The 20,987-nt window shown below is 33.0% G+C and overlaps 1 protein-coding gene and 1 long non-coding RNA gene across 2 annotated transcripts in view; one reads left to right on the top strand and one right to left on the bottom strand.

Annotated features, from left to right (window-relative positions):
• Window positions 1–16,335, top strand: part of MGAT4C (MGAT4 family member C) — a 27,676-nt gene extending 11,341 nt beyond the window's left edge. Inside the window, exons 2-4 of the mRNA XM_006727018.3 lie at window positions 6,059–6,211; window positions 11,356–11,503; window positions 14,465–16,335. Coding sequence (XP_006727081.1) covers window positions 6,065–6,211; window positions 11,356–11,503; window positions 14,465–15,606 — 1,437 coding nt within the window. The 5' untranslated portion in view covers window positions 6,059–6,064 and the 3' untranslated portion in view covers window positions 15,607–16,335. The remainder of the gene's footprint in view (window positions 1–6,058; window positions 6,212–11,355; window positions 11,504–14,464) is intronic.
• The window catches only part of LOC145721447 (uncharacterized), a 269,281-nt gene that overhangs the window by 181,742 nt on the left and 66,552 nt on the right, over window positions 1–20,987 (bottom strand). The window lies entirely within an intron of this gene.

Genomic DNA, 20,987 nt, shown 5'->3' with positions numbered 1-20,987 from the left:
AAAAAAAAAAAAAGAGAAAATGTTGGATTATTCAGATGCTCTGTCTTTGCTATTTTTTTGACTATTTAAACCACAGATTCTGAGAGATGAATATTACTATCCCTCACTGTGTTTGCAGATCCATAAACATGTGCTTATGTTTCTAAGAGTTCTTGATTTACATATGTTTCTGTTCTGATATTTCACAATTTTTGGTCTCTTGACCTGTTTTAGGCTGTGAGAATTTATAGACTCGTAACATTAGGCATTTTGACTTATTGAATCTTCTGTTGTTTCTGATTTAAGAAGTTGCTGGTTGTGTTATTTGGTGGTATTTGTCTGGAATTGTAGCATTTAGCTTTACAAAGTGGCCTTAATTGAGTAGTTTTATGCTTTTATGGCTTTTATTCACTCACATTGTATATCAGGGTGCCAAACTATGGTATCTCATTGTCTGAACTTTTTTTTTTTTAATGATTTTATTTATTTATTTGAGAGAGAGAGAGTGAGAGAGAGCATGAGAGGAGAGAGGGTCAGAGGGAGAAGCAGACTCCCCGCTGAGCAGGGAGCCCGATGCGGGACTCGATCCCGGGACTCCAGGATCATGACCTGAGCCGAAGGCAGTCGCTTAACCAACTGAGCCACCCAGGCGCCCAGTCTGAACTTGTTTAAAACACTTTGCTCATTCCTTTATCATTAGGCTTTTTGAACATCTACGTTTTAAATATGTTTCTTTTGTACAGTTTAATGTTTGGGTTTGTGTGTATTTGTGCATGTGTGCACACCCACACATGTACACAGTTTGAAAATTTTTTCTTTCAAAAAAAATGACTTAAGCCCAGGGGCAGCTGGGTGGCTCAGTCAGTTAGTCATCCGACTCTTGATCTCAGCTCAGGTCTTGATCTCAGGGTCATGCGTTCAAGCCCCACACTGAGCGTGGAGCCTACTTAAAAAAAAATTAACAAGCCTCTAGGCAACACAAGCAATCCATTTTACATTTGCCAAATCATTTACAGTGGAAAGAAAAACAGGTGCCTCTAGATGTTCCAAGTAACATTAAAAGCAAGACAATAATGCATACTACTTATCAAGAAAAAGAGAAGAAAGTACAGGCAAAGAATTGTATAACCAGCAAGATATTTCTGACCATAATGAAGAAATAGGGGGCTTATTTACCCTTTCTCCTTAACTAGAACACTAGACTAAATATGTGAAACAAATATTCATATTTTGTACAACAAGCAGAAAAGGGCATGATTCCCGGTAGAAGGGAAACAAATGAGATGATTGCCACAGCTCACTGTTTTAGAGTTTCTAGGCTGCAGCACGAGGAGAGAGAATCCATTGAGACAGTGGGCTCCCTAGGGTGAGGAGACATAGTTGAGAAGCTTGAGATTCTGACATGGCTGGAATTCACGGGCAGAGTACCAGAGAGGAGAAAGCTACATGGAGACTACAAGTGAAGGGAGGGAGACACACGGGGAGAGAGAGGGAAAGAGAAAGAGAGATCTACAAAGGGTTTCCCTCATGTCTTTAACTGAGCACTAGGCTTGTGTGTGAGAACCCTGTCCAACAACTGCTAAGGGATCACTGGAAAAGAACAATTAGAACAGTTTCTGGAATGTGGTTTTCCCCTCCCTTCCCCTATGATCCTCTATGCTGTTTCTTATATTCCTCATCTGAGTGAAACCATATGATACTTGTCTTTCTCTGATTGACTTATTTCGCTCAGCATAATACCCTCCAGTTATAATTTCCCTTTCTAATAATAATTCCCTTTGCCAATTTTTGCTGTCAGAGTGCTGGTTTCAGAGAAGGCTCCAGTCTTGGGCTAATTTTACCTCAGTACTAAGGCAATACTCTTCTGAGTTAATTTTCTTTTTTCTGAATATTTATTTGGATTTTCCTGGACCCAGATGATTCTGTTTCAGATGGGAAAGAAGTTTGGATGAATTATTAGCTTCCTTAATTTTCCTTTGCTGTAGTTTGTCTGGTATTTTTTTTTTTAAATGACACATATTTTGATCTGTTTTCTGATCATTTGTTTGCTCTGGTTTGGGCTCCTCAGCCAATTCTGCCTGTTCTGGGTGTTATTGATTTCACTTATATATATACAGTGAAATTTGTGCTATTATCTTTCTCATGGGTATGCTGAGGGTGTACACTATGGAAAGTTATTTGTGCTCTGATTGTTCTGAATGGATTTTGGAGGATTCTAACTTGAAGGATTGGATCTTAGAATTTAGATGGTCACCATTACTCTCTCGGGATTCTGTCTTTCTTTGTCAACTCTGGAATGACAACCTGGGGTTTTGTTGTTGTTTTGTACTATTTTGCATTACTGCAGAGTACTCTGAAGTATTGCCTCCAAAGTATTATACTTTCTACTGCTCATATTACTTGAAATATCATATATCAACCACCTCCTCACATTATATATTTATATGTTTATTAGGCTAAGTAGATTTAATTAAAATTTTTTCTGCCAAAAAATTGAATTTATGTATTTTATATTATTTCTATTTTATTCAAGAGATTGGTATCAAAAATTATTATCACCATATATGTGGGACAGTTTGTTGGCAACAATATGTTTAAATTGTCATATGAAACCTAATTAGTAAACTGTATACCAGTAGTGGTTAATCGAGCAGACTCTGATCAATTTTAATATTTAAAAACTGGAATCATTCCTTGTAGAGACACCTCAAGAAAACCCTGGATTTTTTCTTTCTTTCTTTTTTTTTTTTCATTTGTAAAACTAATAGTAGTTTTAAAATCTCAGCATTGTTATGAAAGATCAATGAGCTCCCCTCGCAACTGTATTGCCTAGCATTTAGTAAGTATTTAATAAATTTTAATAGATATACTTATTTTCTTTATATGTAATTATCTACATTTGAACTTTGCAAATTCAATTTGCAGTCACATTATTTACATTTTGTCTTTGTCTCAAAGGAATAGAATTAGAATATACTTCTTCTTGACTTAGCATTTATAGTGAACTTATAACATTCAAATTCAGAGCATCCAAAACATACCATACAGTGCTACATATTTTTAAATTTTATTTTCTTGAAGAAAATTTCTGTGTTTATGCTTTTGTGTCCAAGAAATAAAATGCAGTTTTGTTTTCCAACAGATGATAGAGACTTTTGAAAGTTAAAAGTAAATTTTTAAATATTATTGAATATATATACATTTGAAAGTATGGAAATTGAAAAAAATAAAAACAAGATTGAAAATTCTTGATAATTCTTCTACACTAAGATAACAGATGTTAACATCTTATAGTTTCCAATTTATTTTACAAATATCACTGTCCTGTAACACCATAGCTAAACATTTACTCACTAATACAATTTTTTAGATTTTTAGAAGTATAATTGCTGAGTCAAAGGGAATGCATGCATTTGGTGTTATTGATAAGTCTTCCCAAATTGACATTTAAAAATATTGTGTCCTTTGGCGTATAGATTCTAATCCTTTGTATTTTTGTCAATTTTTAAAATTCAGATAAAAATCTCTTACAAACATAATGCAGTTTTATCTACAGAACCATTACCAGATAACAGAATTTCACTTATCATGCTTTGGTTTAAAATTGCTGTATATTTTCTTATTGAACAATGTTATAAATGATGGATCTATAAATACATTTTTAACCTATAAATGCAAATTAGAAAGTGACCCTATTCTAGAAGTGGCATCACATGTGAAAAGAATGGTTGATTGGATATAAAGTGTGGTATACAATAGTAATGTTCTTTATTTCTGATTCCCAGGGAGATTATACTTCCCCCCACCCTTGAAGTCAGGAGCGGTAATGTGACTAGTAGCTATGACCAGTGCACTGTAAGGAGAAGACCATCAGCTCTCCAGATGAAAAATAAATAAATAAAATGATTCCACTACATGATAAAGGACAAAAAGATAAATTCTAGATATATTAAAAAATCTATCCATGGAAAAAACAAACAAACAAAATAAAGGAGACTGTCCATATTTTTTAAACATTATACCAAAAAAAGCCATATGTATGAAATAAATTTGAAATCAAAAATGCTACACTGCAAAAGTCAGACCAAGAAGAAGAAAATTGTGAGAATTCATAATGCCTTGGCTAGAGAAGATTTAATAAACACATGCCTCCCTGGGTGAGACTAGTTGAAAAGCAAAGGAGTGTCCGGAAAACTGGGCCTCCTTTGCAGTTTCTGGGCTGAAAACAGCCAGATCCTTGTTGCGGCTCAATGCCCTCACCCAGGGAGTAAATGCTTAACTTAGAGAAACATTTATCTTTGGTCGTCACATACTCCACGCACTCCCTGACTGCACACACGTCACGAGCACGGTATGTTCTGATCACAGGGTACTTCCTATTCCCTGTCCTGATTTTTTTTTTTTAATTTTTTTATTTATTTATTCATGAAAGTCAGAGAGAGAGAGAGAGAGAGAGGCAGAGGGAGAGAAGCAGGCTCCCCGCCTAGCAGGGAGCCCAATGCGGGACTCGATTCCAGGACCCTGGGATCATGACCTGAGCCGAAGGCAGACGCTTAACCGTCTGAGCAACCCAGGCGCCCCTCCCTGTCCTGATTCTTAAAGCTTCACATTCCTTCTCGCTTTTCTTATTCCCTTGATGTATTGATAATGTTCACAATAAAAGTGGAGGCAGTTTGACTTGGGACCTTTCCCCACTAGAGTGTCTGGTCTTCACACCCTCTCCTTTCTCCTCCTAAGGTGTCTGGAGTAATTTTTTCATTCGCTACCTCAGGCTTTGCTGGCCAAACCCAACAGAAAATATAATACTTGGGGAAGATACCTAAATATTTTCAACATAAGCAAAGATAAGTGTATATGTGTGCATCTCTACACATATATTTAAAACTTCTACAAATCAACAAGAAAAATTTAAAAAAAAACCTATAGAAAAATATGGCTAAAGAAAATGAAGAGTAATTCTTAGCATTTCTTTTTGAGAATTCTTCCATTCTCTGCCTTTGTTAAGCCTTTCTCCCAATTCCTAATATTCTTTCTTATAATTTATAAGGATTCATAAATTCTTTCTTGCATTAATTCATTGAAGAGATATTGCTTGCCTGCTATGTCCTAGACATCGTTTAATGGTTTGGTGGACAGGCTATTTTCACTTCCTGAATTCCTTTATTTATATAAATACTTCATCTTAACACTGAGCTCAGGAAGACCCAGTACCCAACTAGAAGTGGTACAGTTTCCAGATTATACTTGATTTTAGACAAAATATGATTGATTCAACTAGTCTTTTGATCATTCCCCATATGTTTATACTTTTTAAACAAACAATCAGTAATCTAAATAAGTGATTGGAAGATAACACAAAATGTAGAAGAGTAGAATGGGAAAAAAAAATAGATCTCCACTAATCTTGCTGATGCTAATTTTGTTTTTGCAGTCAATGAATTATTATAAACAGCCAAACTTTTAGTTAGTAGATCAAGCGAGGCCATGTAGATATGCCACCCCAGGATTTACTCTGACTTATCAAGAATTATTGGAAAAATAAGGAAACCAACTGTTAACTCAAGTTCTCAAAGATATGTTTGGACTTAAGCCAAAAGTTTAACTTCCTTTACGACTTCTCTTTCTTTGACCCAGGTTCCCTCCCAAGTGCTCTTTTCAGTGCACTTACTCCAAGATCAATATTAGGCCCATGCTTCTAGTTTCTTCCATTTTCATTACATTATAGTATGAGGAGGTAGAAGTTACCCTAATGTTTGTCTTTCTCTTTTATTTTTGTGCTGTTTCTCATCAAAGGACTTTTTTTTTTTTTTTTTTGCATTACCATTGTCAATGCTCATTTGTTCAGAAATAATTGAGATTTGCTTTTTATTTTTATTTACTCCACAGCAACATAAAGAAGTGCATTGACCTTATGTTAAGATATTACTAATCTGTGAAAATCAGATGTGTGAAATTGGAAACAACTTTTTAGTTAAACAAGTGAAGGGTGAGATTTTATGAAAGCCTGGCTTTTGATACATATGAAGAAATATTTACATCCAAAATTAATTGTCAGTAATTCTGTACCCTTTTTCCACAGGATAGAATGTTTAAATTTTGTCAAATGAAGCATATTTTTGAAATACTTGATAAAATGAGATGCTTGAGAAAACGTTCCACAGTGTCATTCTTGGGAGTTCTTGTCATTTTCCTTCTCTTTATGAACTTGTACATTGAAGACAGCTATGTTCTGGTAAGTTTTGGAGGTTGTTTTTGTTGTTGCTGTTACAAATAAGGTCTAAATCAAATTAGGCTTAGTCCAACTGTAACCTAACTTCAATCCCAGGCTGCTGGAACAGCCTTATTTGAGCATAACTGTAACATGTATACTTTCTATCTAGCTCCTTTTTGTATTAAATCTATAATCCCAGCATTAAAATTTTTTTGATTTATGTTGCAATGTTTTCTTTAGTGCTGCACATGTAGTTCAAATATGTGTATTTGTTTATAAATAAATTAACTATCACTATGCTGGATTAATTTTATGTATAGCCATAATAATTTTTGAGCTTTAATTTGAAATATGCAGAATTTTAAAAATTTTTTAAAGATATTAGTCCTTACTTTCTCAGTTTTTTATATTATCATCGAAATTTTCAAAATCTTATTTTTTAATTAATGATACTAATTATGCTATTTTGTTAAGAAGTAATAAATGACAGGATTTTATTATATTAAAATGACAGGATTTTATTATAATGTATGACACCTCACTTGATTTTGAATAGTCATAAATGGCCACCATGTTATATATTTATATTCATTGAAAAGTAGTATGGAACCTCAAGAACTAGAGATAATGATGTGAAAGAACTAGAGATAATGATGTGAAAACTATTCAGTAGTTTAAAAAAGGTAACTTAGTATATAATATATAAATGAATTTTTAAGTAAATTCTAGAAATATACAAAAGGACTTACTCTGGCTAATTTTGAGAACTCAATTTGTTCTATTATTTGTTATCATTGTAAATATCACATCATTTCATGTCTGATGAGAATAACATGGACATTTTTGCTTATTTACTTTCTGTCTGAATTGAGCTTAAGATATCTGGAGAAATCCTAATCTTTATGTTATTGCTCCTGTTCACATATTTCAGAAAATCAAAATCTTTGGACACAGAGAGGACTGAAAAGTACTTTCCACCATGCAAGCATGGTGAAAGTTTCAGTGAATATCTTAGCAAGAGAAAATCTGACAATAACCACAAGAGCATTTCCCAGTAAAATGTTTTATTTCATTAATTGAACATGATATTACCTACCCATGAATTGTCATGTACTATTCTATGCCGATAGGCCAACCATTTGATCTTAGTTGGGACAGATCCTCTCAGGATGTCTTCTATAAAGCATCTTGCTTCCGTTAGCATTATTCTTTGATGATGAAATTCTGCCAGATTCCTAGATTTTGACTCTGCCTATGCCTTTTACATTCACATGTACTTCTTGATCTTGTGGTCCCTTCATTCTGTTATCCATAGACAATTCACAATGGCTGAAATCACCACAGATGAATAGAATTTGATTAGGCATGATTTAGGTAAACATAGCAAACTGGAGAAACTTATTAATGAGATGCATTTTTACCTTTCTTTAAACCCAATTATTAGGTTTATGAGACTTACAGACAATATAGCAAGCCCCATGTGATCCCCTATTTTTTCTGGATAAAATTAATGATCATAAATTAATAAGGAGAGCTTTTGATAAATGATTTAATTTTGTAATAAAAATTTATCTTTTGCATCTATGTCTACTGGTAGCAGTAAATCACATCTTGTAAACCAAACACATGGTATTGACAGGATGCTTATTGTATTCAATGACTTGCTGCGTTTGTAAGACACTTTTAAACACAATTTCAGTGTTTCATTTTAAACAGACAAAGGACCATTGTATGCAACAAACATCCTTACATCTTGTTAATATAGAACCTCCTCAAATTCATTATAAAATGTGTAAGAAGTAATAGAGTGTATATCTATAAGAGGATCAAATACTATTGCCCTGTCTTGTGGATTTGTAGACATTTCTATCCAAGCTTCAGTCCTACCCATCTAATGTAAAGGGTGTGATTTAATGAAGCAGCTCTGACTAAAGAGTATTTACTTTCTCAATGAAATTTTCTCTGGCTAGATTACGCATATATCTAGTCAAATTTACAAATCAGGCCAAGTGTAGAGAATGGATTGCTCCTTCGTTGTAAAAATTGTAATTATTTTTAAGTACTGATATTAAGTTGGAAAAAGTGAGTTAAAATGATGGTTAAATACAAGCACTCCCCTTACTGAAAATTTAATGACAGTATTTTTATTAGTTTAATTTCTCACTATTTACTGATGATTTTTTTTTTACCTAAATTCATCCAAAGCCAAATTTCATCCCAAGGCTTAATATGTATAAATATTTAAAACATTTAAATAATTAATGTAAAACTACACTAAAATTGCTTTTCTAAAAATGTTTAATAGCCAGGGAAAGCCAGCCACCTACTAAGTATACAATGTAGTTTCTTTGTAACACTTGTCCTTTTTGACCCTTTTATCCATGTTTATTTCAGTTTTCACAAAATTATCTCATTCAGTTTTTTTTCTTGACTTTCGAATGCCACAATGTGTACAATTTGCTAAGCATAGACATTCCCAGATCTTTCTTTTCCTGCTTTCCTTCTTTCAGGGGGAAATACTACTTATAATTCAGAGAAATCAGATAAACAATTACAAGTAAAAGATCTCTGGAGTTACTTAGCACTTTCTATTCTGCTGTTTTTGCTAGAAAATCCACTTGTGGCCTGAAATCCTTGGCATATATGTATGTTTAATGTATTGCTTACATATTCGGGACATATGTGCCTTTTATTTGGAAAGGAAACCAAGCTCAGTATAAGAGACAAATACTATTACAAGGCAAACTAAGAAGAGACGCTACATGCCCAATCAACTAAGCCTCTGGGCTGTGAGCGTCTTCAAAGTAGCCACCAGGGTATATACTTAGTCTGTTGCTAGTCCATTGAATTGCATTCCTATCCAGAAAATGATTGTCATAAAGCTTTGTCTTATTGCTGAGAAATACACTACAGCATAGTAGCTACAGAAAGAAGGTATCCAGGGAGAGCCTAGCAGTTCAGGTAGATGCCTCTGGAAAGCAGCCAACAAGGCTGACTCAGGTGAAAGTTGCATTATTTATTTATGCTGAAAAGTGTAAAGGAGCTTGTTCTTGAGAATTTAATAAAGTGCTTTCATATAACTTCCATTTCATTTTATATTCTGTTATGTCCTTCAATCAGGATGAATGTACTCTAAACACACAAAAGGTCTGGAATTTTACTCATTCAAAATAGAATTCTTAAAGAAATATTCAATATCCTGCACTTCCTTTAGAATGTAACATCACATAAGAGCAGAATGGTAAAATGAATTCAGAGTTGTGACTACTGTGATTCTTATAGATATTTCTCCTAGACTGTATTGATAATGGACACTATTACATTACTATTAAAGAAGTTGGTGCTGAACTGAGTCCTTAGTTACTTTTTTAGCAATCCTAAGTTTATTTTAAAATTCTGATAATGTTCTATAGGTTTTCAGAAAGACAAGATGAAAATATTTATGTGTAAAGAAATTATAATAATCAGAATTCAATAGATATTCAATTAGTACATTTATAAGAAATATAGAATTCAAGGTATAATTTCATATATTTTGAAAGTCTGTAACTTATAGATGGCAAACATATTATAAATATTGTAAAAGGCTAACATATTTTTCTCAATTATCAAGACAATATAAAATATAGAAATACAGTATTAAAGACCAAGTATAGGTTTATAAACATAATTGAATATACAGAAGAGATATTCAGAAGGGATCTTGAGTTAGCAAAAACCAGATTGAAAGCTCTTCCCAGTCGTGGTCTACTGTTCTCAATTTTTATTCTAAGACAATTCCAGTCTGGCCAATGATTTAAAATTTTGAGCCAGTCTCTTTCTCCATTGTCATTTGAATGTGATGCAAAGTATTGAATGTTCTAAATGAGGTAAAATTTGTATTTGAATCCTTTCTAATTTTTTATGACAGTGATTTAATTAAAGTTTTATTGACCACAGGCAGATAATATGAGGACCAAATTGGTTCAAATGCATTTACTTCCTCTGTAGTCTTAATGGCATGCACATGCCTGACCTGACATTGTATATGGAATAGTAGAAATAGATCCATATAACATCACACAGTACAGTAGACACTTGCCAAAAACAACAAAATTCTTTCTAAATAGGTTATCTTTGAATATATATTCTGCCCATGGTAGTAAGCCTTATACAAAGGCCAAGCAAGTCGATATTTTGCTAATAATGTATAACCAATAAAAACTTGATCAAATCATGATTAGATAATCAAAATCTACTATTGAACTTATACTAAGAGAGAAAAAGGGACCAATTAATAATTAACAGGATATATTTAAGCTAAATATGAATCTTTTTTTAATAAAAACCTTCTCAAAGATCAAATGACAGAAGTCCATTACCAGTTACATAAAGGGGTTCTTAAACATTAAAGGACCAGGCTTCAACTCCAATAGATTACTACTTACAAAACACACATGCACGCATGCATTCACGCACATGTACACACACACACACAAGCAACAAGCAAACATATCATGGGAAAAACTAGTGCAAGTTCTGAAGACATTTCCTATATTTGGTACAAATGTATCTTAAGATATCTTGAAGACATGTGAAAAAACACTGATGTCACAAAGACCATGGCTATCTATTCTCAACAGTCTTTGATTATAGTGGCCATATAAGTAACTGACTAAAGCTTCTTGATTAACAAATTATCCAGAAATAATTATGTAGAAATTATGTATGGTATTATTGAACAATTCTTGAAGAAGATGAAATAGCTTAATATGACTCAAATATGGGAAACTTAGTAAGAATTAGCTTTACATCACTGTAGATTATTGTGAAATTTTAAGATCATTGAATTATTGTAAAGGATTTGAATTTTAACATAAAGACAGTGGGAGTTTTCACATAGAGATTTTTTTGTCCAGAGAATGCCATTATTAATGTATGCTGTGGAAAAGCAAATGGAAGAGAAGTATAAAAAGTACAATAGAGTAGGAGAGCCTGGAGTAGAGACTCTAGGTGGGAATTCAGGTGAGAGATGAGGATCTATAGCTTGTGGTGCAGTAGTTGAGATTTATATAATACCCATGTTGCATATCAACCCCATATGTTCGTCGTGTAAGGAGAAACTTTATTTAATCCATGACCATCTATTATTTATTTATTTTCTCTGCCTCTTTCATGGCATTCAGGAAGGAGATAAACAACTTATAAGGGAAACATCCACACATCAGCTGAATTCAGAACGTTATGTGCATACTTTCAAAGATTTATCTAATTTCTCAGGAGCCATCAATGTCACCTATCGCTACTTAGCTGCCACGCCTTTACAAAGAAAGCGTAAGTATCCCTACACTTTCAAATAAAGAACACATAAAGTATTTTTGTTTTTTTAAAATTAGGGGGTGCCTGGGTGGCTCAGTTGGTTAAGTGACTGCCTTCAGTTCAGGTCATGATCCCGGGGTCCTAGGATCGAGTCCCGGGGAGTCTGCTTCTTCCTCTGACCCTCTCCCCTCTCGTTCTCTCTTTCACTCTCTCTCTCTCAAATAAATTAATAAAATCTTAAAAAACTAAATAATGAAATAATGACATCTGGCTTCACTTGTATCACAATAAAACTTTATGGGCTTTACTGATATATATTCTTTGGGAAGTAATTCAGTGTTTCTTCACAAATTGCAATTACTGATCCAGTTCCATTAATAACCAAAAAAAGAAATTTTTTAAAATGCCTAATTGTTATATAAACTTTCAAACAGTTTGCTGTAGAACCACGTAGAGAGACTGAGAAAAATCAATTTATTTGAACTTTTAAAACTTCCCTTTTAAAAATAACTATTCTCATACCGATATATTTTCTAACTCCAATGCTTTGGTTTTTATGACTTGCCACTGCTTTTGAAGTAGTGGAAGTCATTGTTTTAGTTTACCAAGGTGCTATAACCAATTACCACAGACTAGGTAGTTTAAAACGATGGGAATTTATTCTCTCATATTTCTGGAGACCAGATGTTCAAAATCAAGGTGCTGACAGAGCCGCTCTCCTGAAAGTTATAGGGGAGAATCTTTTCTTGACTCTTTCAGCTTCTGGTCACTCTTGCCGTCCCTTGGTTTGTGGGAGCTTAACAATAATCCCAGACTCTGTCTCCACAGGATCTTCTTCCCTTGGTCTCTGTGTCTCTCTGTGTTCTCTCCTCTTCTTCAGGGACACCAGTCATTGCATTTAGAGCCCACTCTAAATCCAAAATGATTTATCTCAAGATCCTTAACTAATTATATCTGCAAAGACTCCATTTTCAAATAAGGTCACATTCTGAGGTTCCAGGTAGACCTGAATTTTTGGAGAAAACTATTCAACTCACTATCGGTAGATTGGATCTGAGAAGTAACATACTACACACACTCTATGGATTTCAAGACACCGTAGACTATAGAAGGTATCATGATCTAATTAATGTGCCACTAAGAAAGCATAATCATTATCAGTTTTAATTGTAAGATGCCATCAATTATAATATTCAGCCTGAGTTTAAAATGTTTCTGTGTGAAAAATATGACTCGTGAAATCAATGAAACACAGTGATACCATGAATTTCTTAATAGGTCATGTGGGGACCACAGAAATTGAATTCCCCATTAAAAAGTGTTTATACAAGTGAGTCTGTGATCACCAGGTTGAGGAAATTGTAACTTAACTTAGTTTGGGCTTCTTTAGGTCTATATTCCATTCATTCCTTCATTTCAAATGTCTATCGCTCTTACTTTCTTCTAATTGCATAAGATTGCCAATGTTTATTTTTATCTCCATCTGTTACACTACCTTTGTGCAAACGTTACTGATTCTCCCTTTCTGTCCTAAGTTAGTAAACTGACAATACACATATGCCACTGCTTTATACAAAGAGGTGATATAAAACAGAGTGTACATGCAGGGCACTTTGGATCTTGGCCCCACACTACTCATTAGGTGTTACACTTTGCACAAGTGAACACATCTCCCTGTGATTGAGTTTCCTTTCCTCATCTATAAAGCAGAAATGATGACAAGTGCAAAGCTATCCCAAAAGATGGTTAGGAATATTCAAGATGCATATTACAGGCAAAATGCATAGATTTCTGCCTTTAATGTAGGAAGTGTTCTCATAGTATTGGCTATCCTAGGGCATTAGTAAAGGCTGGTATCTTGAGTTGAATGGTACCACAGAACATATTCATTTTTCAAAAGAAGTTAGGGTCATAAACCCAGGTATTTAAACAAAATGTGTAAATCTCTACCTCTCTGACAGACTAGTAAGAAAGATTATTCTTAGAAAGTGCTTTTTCAGTATTGCATAAGTCACAACAAGTAGGTGTCTGTATTAAAACAGTGATCTTGGTGAATAGAAACATTTTCCTATTTTTCAAGTAGTTTTTAGGAAATTTTATTCAGTTCTGAATCACGGTGAAAATCAGAGCTTTAAAAAGGGAAAATATTTCGAGAAAGAGACATCTACACTTCTTAGAAGTAAACTGCCATTTCACAAGGTTTTATTTTATTCCCTACAGATACCCAGTTTCTAATTTTAGATTTTAGATTCTGAATAAAAATTTCCCATCAGAAAATTGCTCTAAAATGTGTTTCAAAATAAGGAAAACAGTGATATTCATGTATTGGAACAATGTACTATATATTTGAATAATAATGCAGTTTTTAAAAATAGTTTATAATTTTGTTTCCATTCTAATTAACGTTCTAGGTAAATTTCAAAATAAAATTGTGAAGTCCAATTATTTTTCTGGTCTGAGATAATGACAATGATCAAAGAAAAATGAAAATGTAACATGTTTTCTATGAAAAATTTAAAGATAATTAAAAGAATGAGTTATGCTTAATTTTATTTTTTATCATTTGAGACTTATTTGTCATCCTTAACTGTGAATTTTCTTCTCCTTTTGCATTTTTTAATAGTGTGGATATTATCCAAAAATCTATCTTCTCTAATGGACATATATGAGAACATTAAGCTGCAAAACACCTTACGTCGTAATTTTTTATTTCATAAACAAATGTTTACAGCAATAAAGCTCATATGTCATTGTGCTTAAGATGCATTTTTTTTCCAGAGAAAAATCAATTATATATTAAGTCCTATAGCCTTTACATATTTAACATTAAGACTTCACTCACAACTCTTCTACACATACCATTTACTAGATGTACCTAATATCGTAGCAGGCCTGAAGGGAAAAGATTTTTTTTTCTATGTTATTCAAAGCCTATTTCACATTTAATTTGTCTTCTTTTTGAATTCTTTCGCTCAGGGTTTCTTACAATTGGGCTTTCATCAGTGAAACGAAAAAAGGGAAACTATTTACTCGAGACAATCAAGTCAATTTTTGAGCAATCCAGCTATGAGGAGCTGAAGGAAATTTCAGTGGTGGTTCACCTAGCAGACTTTAATTCATCCTGGCGTGATGTCATGGTCCAGGATATTACACAGAAATTCGCCCACCACATTATTGCAGGAAGACTAATAGTTATACATGCTCCAGAGGAATATTACCCAATCCTGGATGGCCTTAAGAGAAATTACAATGATCCAGAAGACAGAGTCAGATTTCGTTCTAAGCAAAATGTAGACTATGCTTTTCTGCTTAATTTTTGTGCCAATACTTCAGACTATTATGTAATGCTTGAAGATGATGTTCGATGTTCAAAAAATTTCTTAACTGCCATCAAGAAAGTCATTACATCCCTAGAAGGGACCTACTGGGTAACTCTTGAGTTCTCTAAGCTTGGCTACATTGGAAAACTTTATCATTCTCATGATCTCCCACGTTTAGCACACTTTTTATTAATGTTTTATCAAGAAATGCCTTGTGATTGGCTATTGACTCATTTTCGGGATCTTTTAGCTCAGAAAAATGTGATCCGTTTTAAACCATCTCTCTTTCAGCACATGGGTTATTATTCATCATATAAAGGGACTGAGAATAAGCTGAAGGATGATGATTTTGAAGAAGAGTCATTTGACATCCCTGATAACCCTCCTGCCAATCTATATACCAACATGAATGTTTTCGAAAATTATGAAGCAAGCAAGGCTTATAGTAGTGTTGATGAGTACTTTTGGGGGAAACCACCTTCAGCAGGAGATTTCTTTGTGATTATATTTGAAAATCCGATTTTAATTAAAAAAATTAAAGTGAGTACTGGAACAGAAGATCGGCAAAATGACATTTTACATCATGGAGCCCTAGATGTTGGGGAAAATGTTGTAGATTTCAAACAAGGTAGACAATGTGTTACTTACTTAAGACTAGGGGAATTCAAAAACGGAAACTTTGAAATGTCAGAGGTGAATCAAAAAATTCCATTTGACATAAATTGTATAAGGATATATGTTACCAAAACACAAAAGGAATGGCTGATTATTAGGAGTATTAGCATTTGGACTTTTTAACCAATTAAATCAATATGTCCAGTTATTGAAGCAGGCTTTCCTGTTTCCTTTTTTGCTACCTTCCTCTTTTGTTACTTTCGTCTGTTGGAGGGGAAGCAATGGATGGGATATTTTCAAAGAAAAGTCTAATCGTTTTGGAAGTTTTGATTTACATACATATTGTCAACATAATTTTATTCTAATCCATACTTGTATTTATTTTAACTCTTGAAGTTGAGAATCAGTCCATGGTTAATGCTTCTTCCATTTATATTTTTAATGTGATCATGTTAGTTCCAAAATTTCAACTAAATGTCCAAAAGGTGACATGAAGGATTTAAAATGAGAAAATTTAGTTTGTTGGATAGTGAGTCTTGAAAAATAGTTGCCAACTGTATGCACGTCCTCAAAATTAAACATTCATTATATCATCAGATAGCTTTCATTAAGCATGTGTGAATATGCAGTTGGTTAGAATGATAATCCATTTTTTTCTTGTAAACATAGGTTTTCATAGACTTCTGTACATCTACAATGAATACCTCCTCATAGAAATATGTCTTTACAACAGAATTTTGTGCGTAGCTGGAGTGATAGAAAGAAAAAAAATTACTTAAAAATATTTCTCCCCTGATTATTTATATAAAAAGGGGCATTGTTCATTGTATAAAAACACTTAATTGAGCACCTATTGTTAATAAATTTTCTGTGGGAAGCAGTCTTTTTCTAGATTCCCTTTTGCAAAAAGAATAGTTATGCTCAATATTTTCAAATTATATTGGGTACCTACCTTTAATAGATGAAATTAGAGAAGGCCTATACTTAGTTCATTCTTACAAACATTTTCAGTATATGCAGAAAATTTTTGAAATTGATTTTATATGTTTTGTATTAAAATTCATACAATTGAAATTGTAATCTATCATATACTTTTTTTGAAGTTTAAATGGACATCTTATAAAAGAGAAAAGTAGGAAACATAGAAATCAGTTGACTTTTCTATATTCAGAGCTAGTTCATAGTAAAACCAGAGATCAGATGTTTGATATCCAGACAGCACCCTCTCCCTTATGTAGAGATTGCTCCTCACATAAATCATGCTTTCTGTTCACCTCTACCTAAGGCTCAGATAGTAAGTTATGCTATCTTGAAATGGCTAGTATAATTCTTCCATAAGTCACATTTTCATTCTGTGGAATAAGCCTAAAGTGTCTGAAATGATAGTCTTGTATATGCACCCACATGATGAGCAACCCTGACTAACTTTTACTATAAGGAACTGGACAATTGTGCCTAAACCATGTGTCCTATTAAAGCACTTCAGAAGACCTTAGTGCATCCTAAAGACATTGGTTGTCCAGAACGCCCTGAACTTATCTGACCCTTTCTATCTTTTGACAGACAGCAAAGATAAGAGGGTTTACTATGAAGATACGAAAAGTACTTCATGCGTGTTTATGGAGAGGCTCAAATGCATATGTTTTGATAGATTGGAAAGTATTTTATTCACTCTATCCAAATTGATTAGAAACTCGTAAAACTTTGGGAATTTTTTCTTTTATTGATACAATAGCTACTGTGTATTTTCTTTGCATCCAGTTGCTATGGTATAATAAAGAGAAAATATGAATCTATAAATATTAATATTTTGTTGCACTACTAAGTCTTAAAGTCATAAGAAAAAATGAACACTGCCACTAAACTATAATCTTTGCCTTGATTTGGAGAATATTTGCCAGACATTTGAAGATAATTCTATTTTCTTGGCTTTTCTCATCCTCTTTCATTAACTGGCTAGTTGCATAATATTCTACATATATCTCAGAAATTACAAATAATCGTTTTTCTGCACTTTTAATGACAAAAGGTACTCAACAAAGACATGTGATATCAAGACTTAGGCAGACTCCATGAAGTGACTGCAAACTTCTCAGAGTCTGCATAGGTTCTGAGAGTGCTTCCAAAGACCAGCCCTTGACATCAACTTCTGGAAAATGCTTCAAGAAATATTGCCAAGGTTAACAGTGAAATCGAATGTTTGCTAGAGAATTATAAATGCAAAGTGATTTTAAGGTTTTACATTTTACCTTAAACTTGATCTTTTCATTATGGAAACCAGGTTTGAATAAGCTGGTCAGTCACCTAAGGATGTCTTTATGTTTTCTTTATAGATTGAGTGGAGGTCAACTTTTTAAGGAAAGACTTTGACAAACAAAGCTTCTCCATTAGAGAACAAGGGAACAAATAACCTTTCTCTTTCTAAAAGATACATTATTTATATGAGTCAATGTTGCATTCCCTATATTTAAAAATCTGCAAAAGGCTCCTGTAATCTTGTGTCAGAGGCATAGAGCAAAAAGTTACTAGGTTTAATTATAGTCAATCTGTTATTAAGCATTATGTCTCATCAATGTCTCTTTGTAGTAGGTTTTTTAAAATACATATTATTTTCTTTGTTACAAATATCCATTGAAAAACACTGGAATGTAACACAAAAGTTGAGTTATTTAACTGCTACGTGAATAAGATGCTGACAGTGTTCGAGCACAAAATATGGTACATACCTTAAATAATGTCTCAATTTGTTTACTTTAAATTGACTAAAAAGCTTATTTACATTTAAATTTCTTCTCCTTAAGGGAGCCTTTTCAGCATTTATAAACATCAAAGAAAAGCATTCATAAAAGCACACTAAAAATATGGAAATTATACATTTTTGGAAAATACACATTATAGCAGCAATAACATGTCTGGATATAAAAATACATAAAAAGTGTTAATATAAGCACTATTGCATTATCATCAAAAAAACTATAAATTTTGTAAGATAGATATTTTCCAGATATAAAAATATAATTTAGAAACCAAGCATCATTTAGAACTACTTTTCTCATATAGCTACACTTATGAGACTAGAACATTCCATTTCTTACTGAACCATTATTCTCTGGGAATTTTTATAAAGCTGTCATAGAAAAACTATCCTGTACAATAATGGCACCCAAATGAAACAAATATTTACAAATTACAAGGTATGGTAGGGAAAGCACTTGCTCTTCTAAATGTCCATATGGCAAACATCACTCAATATTTGCCAGTTTGTCACATGTCCTTTAGAACATGACACCCTGGATTAACATGGAAAACTCTACTCAATGTCCTCCAACATCTGAAGATAACAGTGTGATCCTCTTCCTTTGTCTCATCAGTATTTCCATTAACTCAGTTGAAGATTACGTTTATTTTTATCACCATGCTGTTACTAATAAAGCTCACACTCAAATTTCACAATCTTTATTACATGATCTCCTGATAAAACCTGATTTGACATTTTGTGTATGTTCAATTGATTTTTTGAAGGTTTCTTGTAAAATTTAGTATTAATTTCAAGAGAATTTCATTTTTTTTCTTCTGACCCATGACTCCCTACTTTCCAGCTTTTGATTCCATCATTCAATGTTTTAACATAACTCCCCAGCTTTCTGGGACCACAGATTTGGTATGCGTGCCTTTTGTCCTCTCAGGAAATACATTTAAAGAGTCATGTAGACCTGAGTTTGAAACCCAGTTCTGTAATTACTGACCTCCAGATATGAGGAAAGTTATTTAACCTTTATGAATCTTAGTTCCTTCATCTGTGAAGTTGAAATTATTTTACCTTGTAGCCTGTTGAACTGAAAAGGAGATAAAGTAATCAATCAAGAAATAAACGTTTCTTCTTTTTTTAGCCACGTTGTATATGTTAAAAAAGGATATGGCCCTTCAAAACACTACCAGAGGCCTTCATCCTGGTTAATATCAACTTCCTTACCCACTAGAAATGTCATCCAGACCACCTTTTTATATTTATATTATTAAAGAATGTCATGTAGGATTATGTAAATGCTTTCCTAAAATCAAGATATATTTCTGTCATTCTATTATTACTCTAGAAACCTCATCCAAAATTTGTAACAGTTGTTCTTAATATTCCCATTGTAAATATTAATGATCATTTCTTTTTAAGAAATCTAAACCTGTTTCTTTTGAAAAATTAAGAAAAAAAGGCTTTTTGTAATTTCTAAAATTTTGCCCAGAATCTCCAGTAAACTCACAGAGCTACAGTTTGCCGAGTCTTTCTTTTTTTAATATCAAGTTTATATTCTTTTGTCTATTTTTTCCATTACTGGCAGAAGTTGTCAGTGCACGACCTTATAAATTACCTGTTCAAACTTGAAAATAGGCTTCCTCTCCTTGTCTACCTTGAGTTTCATTGTTTCATTGTTTCATTGTTTAGATTTCTACTCCTTTGAATTTCTTCTCAGTTCATTTCAAGATTATTCTTGTCAGAAGGAAGAAGGTTGTAACAAAATGTAGTTTGGTTAGTTCTTGCTCTTTGTCTTTTGTTTGCTTTTAACTCTTTTTGAATGTTCCAAAATTATCTCATCATTGCATGTATGGGTGTGTGCGTCTATGTCTAGGTAGCTCTGTGTGTGAGTGAGTATACCTATATGTGCACATACACATATGTGTGGATACATGTAGGTATCACTGTGTGTGTATATTTGAATATATGTGTATTTGTGTGTGTGTGTGTGTGTGAGAGAGAGCAAGAGGAAAGAGGAAAAAATGGAGAGGTATGTGTATCCTTAGCATTATTTTTGACAACCACACCTCCACTTATTCTTGGCTTCAGTGTTCCTAACATACTGCTTTCCTGGTTGTGTCTCCCTTCTGAACTGGCTTTTGGTTATGTGTCCATAAATATTTTATACATGGAAATATGAATACATTTTATATATGAAAAATCATAGATCATTAGAAATTTCTGTACAACATTTTAGAGTCTCTAAATTCCTTAAAAGCTTATTTGTTTATTAGCAGATCCCATGTCTCTCAGAACAGGACTTGATTTTTAGAATTTCAACTTTAAATTTATTTTATTTGAATTTCTTAACATTTGAAGATTCAAATATGAGTTGCAAAGCATTCTCTTTCTAAACTATAAATATTATGAAAACAAGGTCATACTGTTCCAAAATTCTTATCTCTTCCACCTCATTAATCTGCTCATCATGGTTACTCTGACTGAAGTCCAGAGTAGTGCTCATTTCATTAATTCCAAAATCTTCTGAGATGCATTAATGTTCTATTTTGAGCATTGAAATTGAAATGTAGATTTGAGGCCATTTTCTACATAATTGGATATGAACATCTATTCTGAAAACATACGTACATGAGACCAAAGTAGTTTCTTATTTGAACTATTGCTTCAGCTTCCCATTTTGCTCTGTCTAGATATTCTCTTCAAAGATTTACCCAAAAGTTCAATTTATTATGTGATAAAATGAGTAAGATTTTTATGCTCTTAGAAAAATATAATCACATTAAGAATATAGTGTGTTCACGGGCGCCTGGGTGGC

The sequence above is a fragment of the Leptonychotes weddellii genome, chromosome 5, assembly GCF_054177405.1.
Source record: "Leptonychotes weddellii isolate Sample4059 chromosome 5, ASM5417740v2, whole genome shotgun sequence".
NCBI lineage: Eukaryota > Metazoa > Chordata > Mammalia > Carnivora > Phocidae > Leptonychotes > Leptonychotes weddellii.
This window is presented reverse-complemented; position numbering and strand designations above follow the sequence as displayed.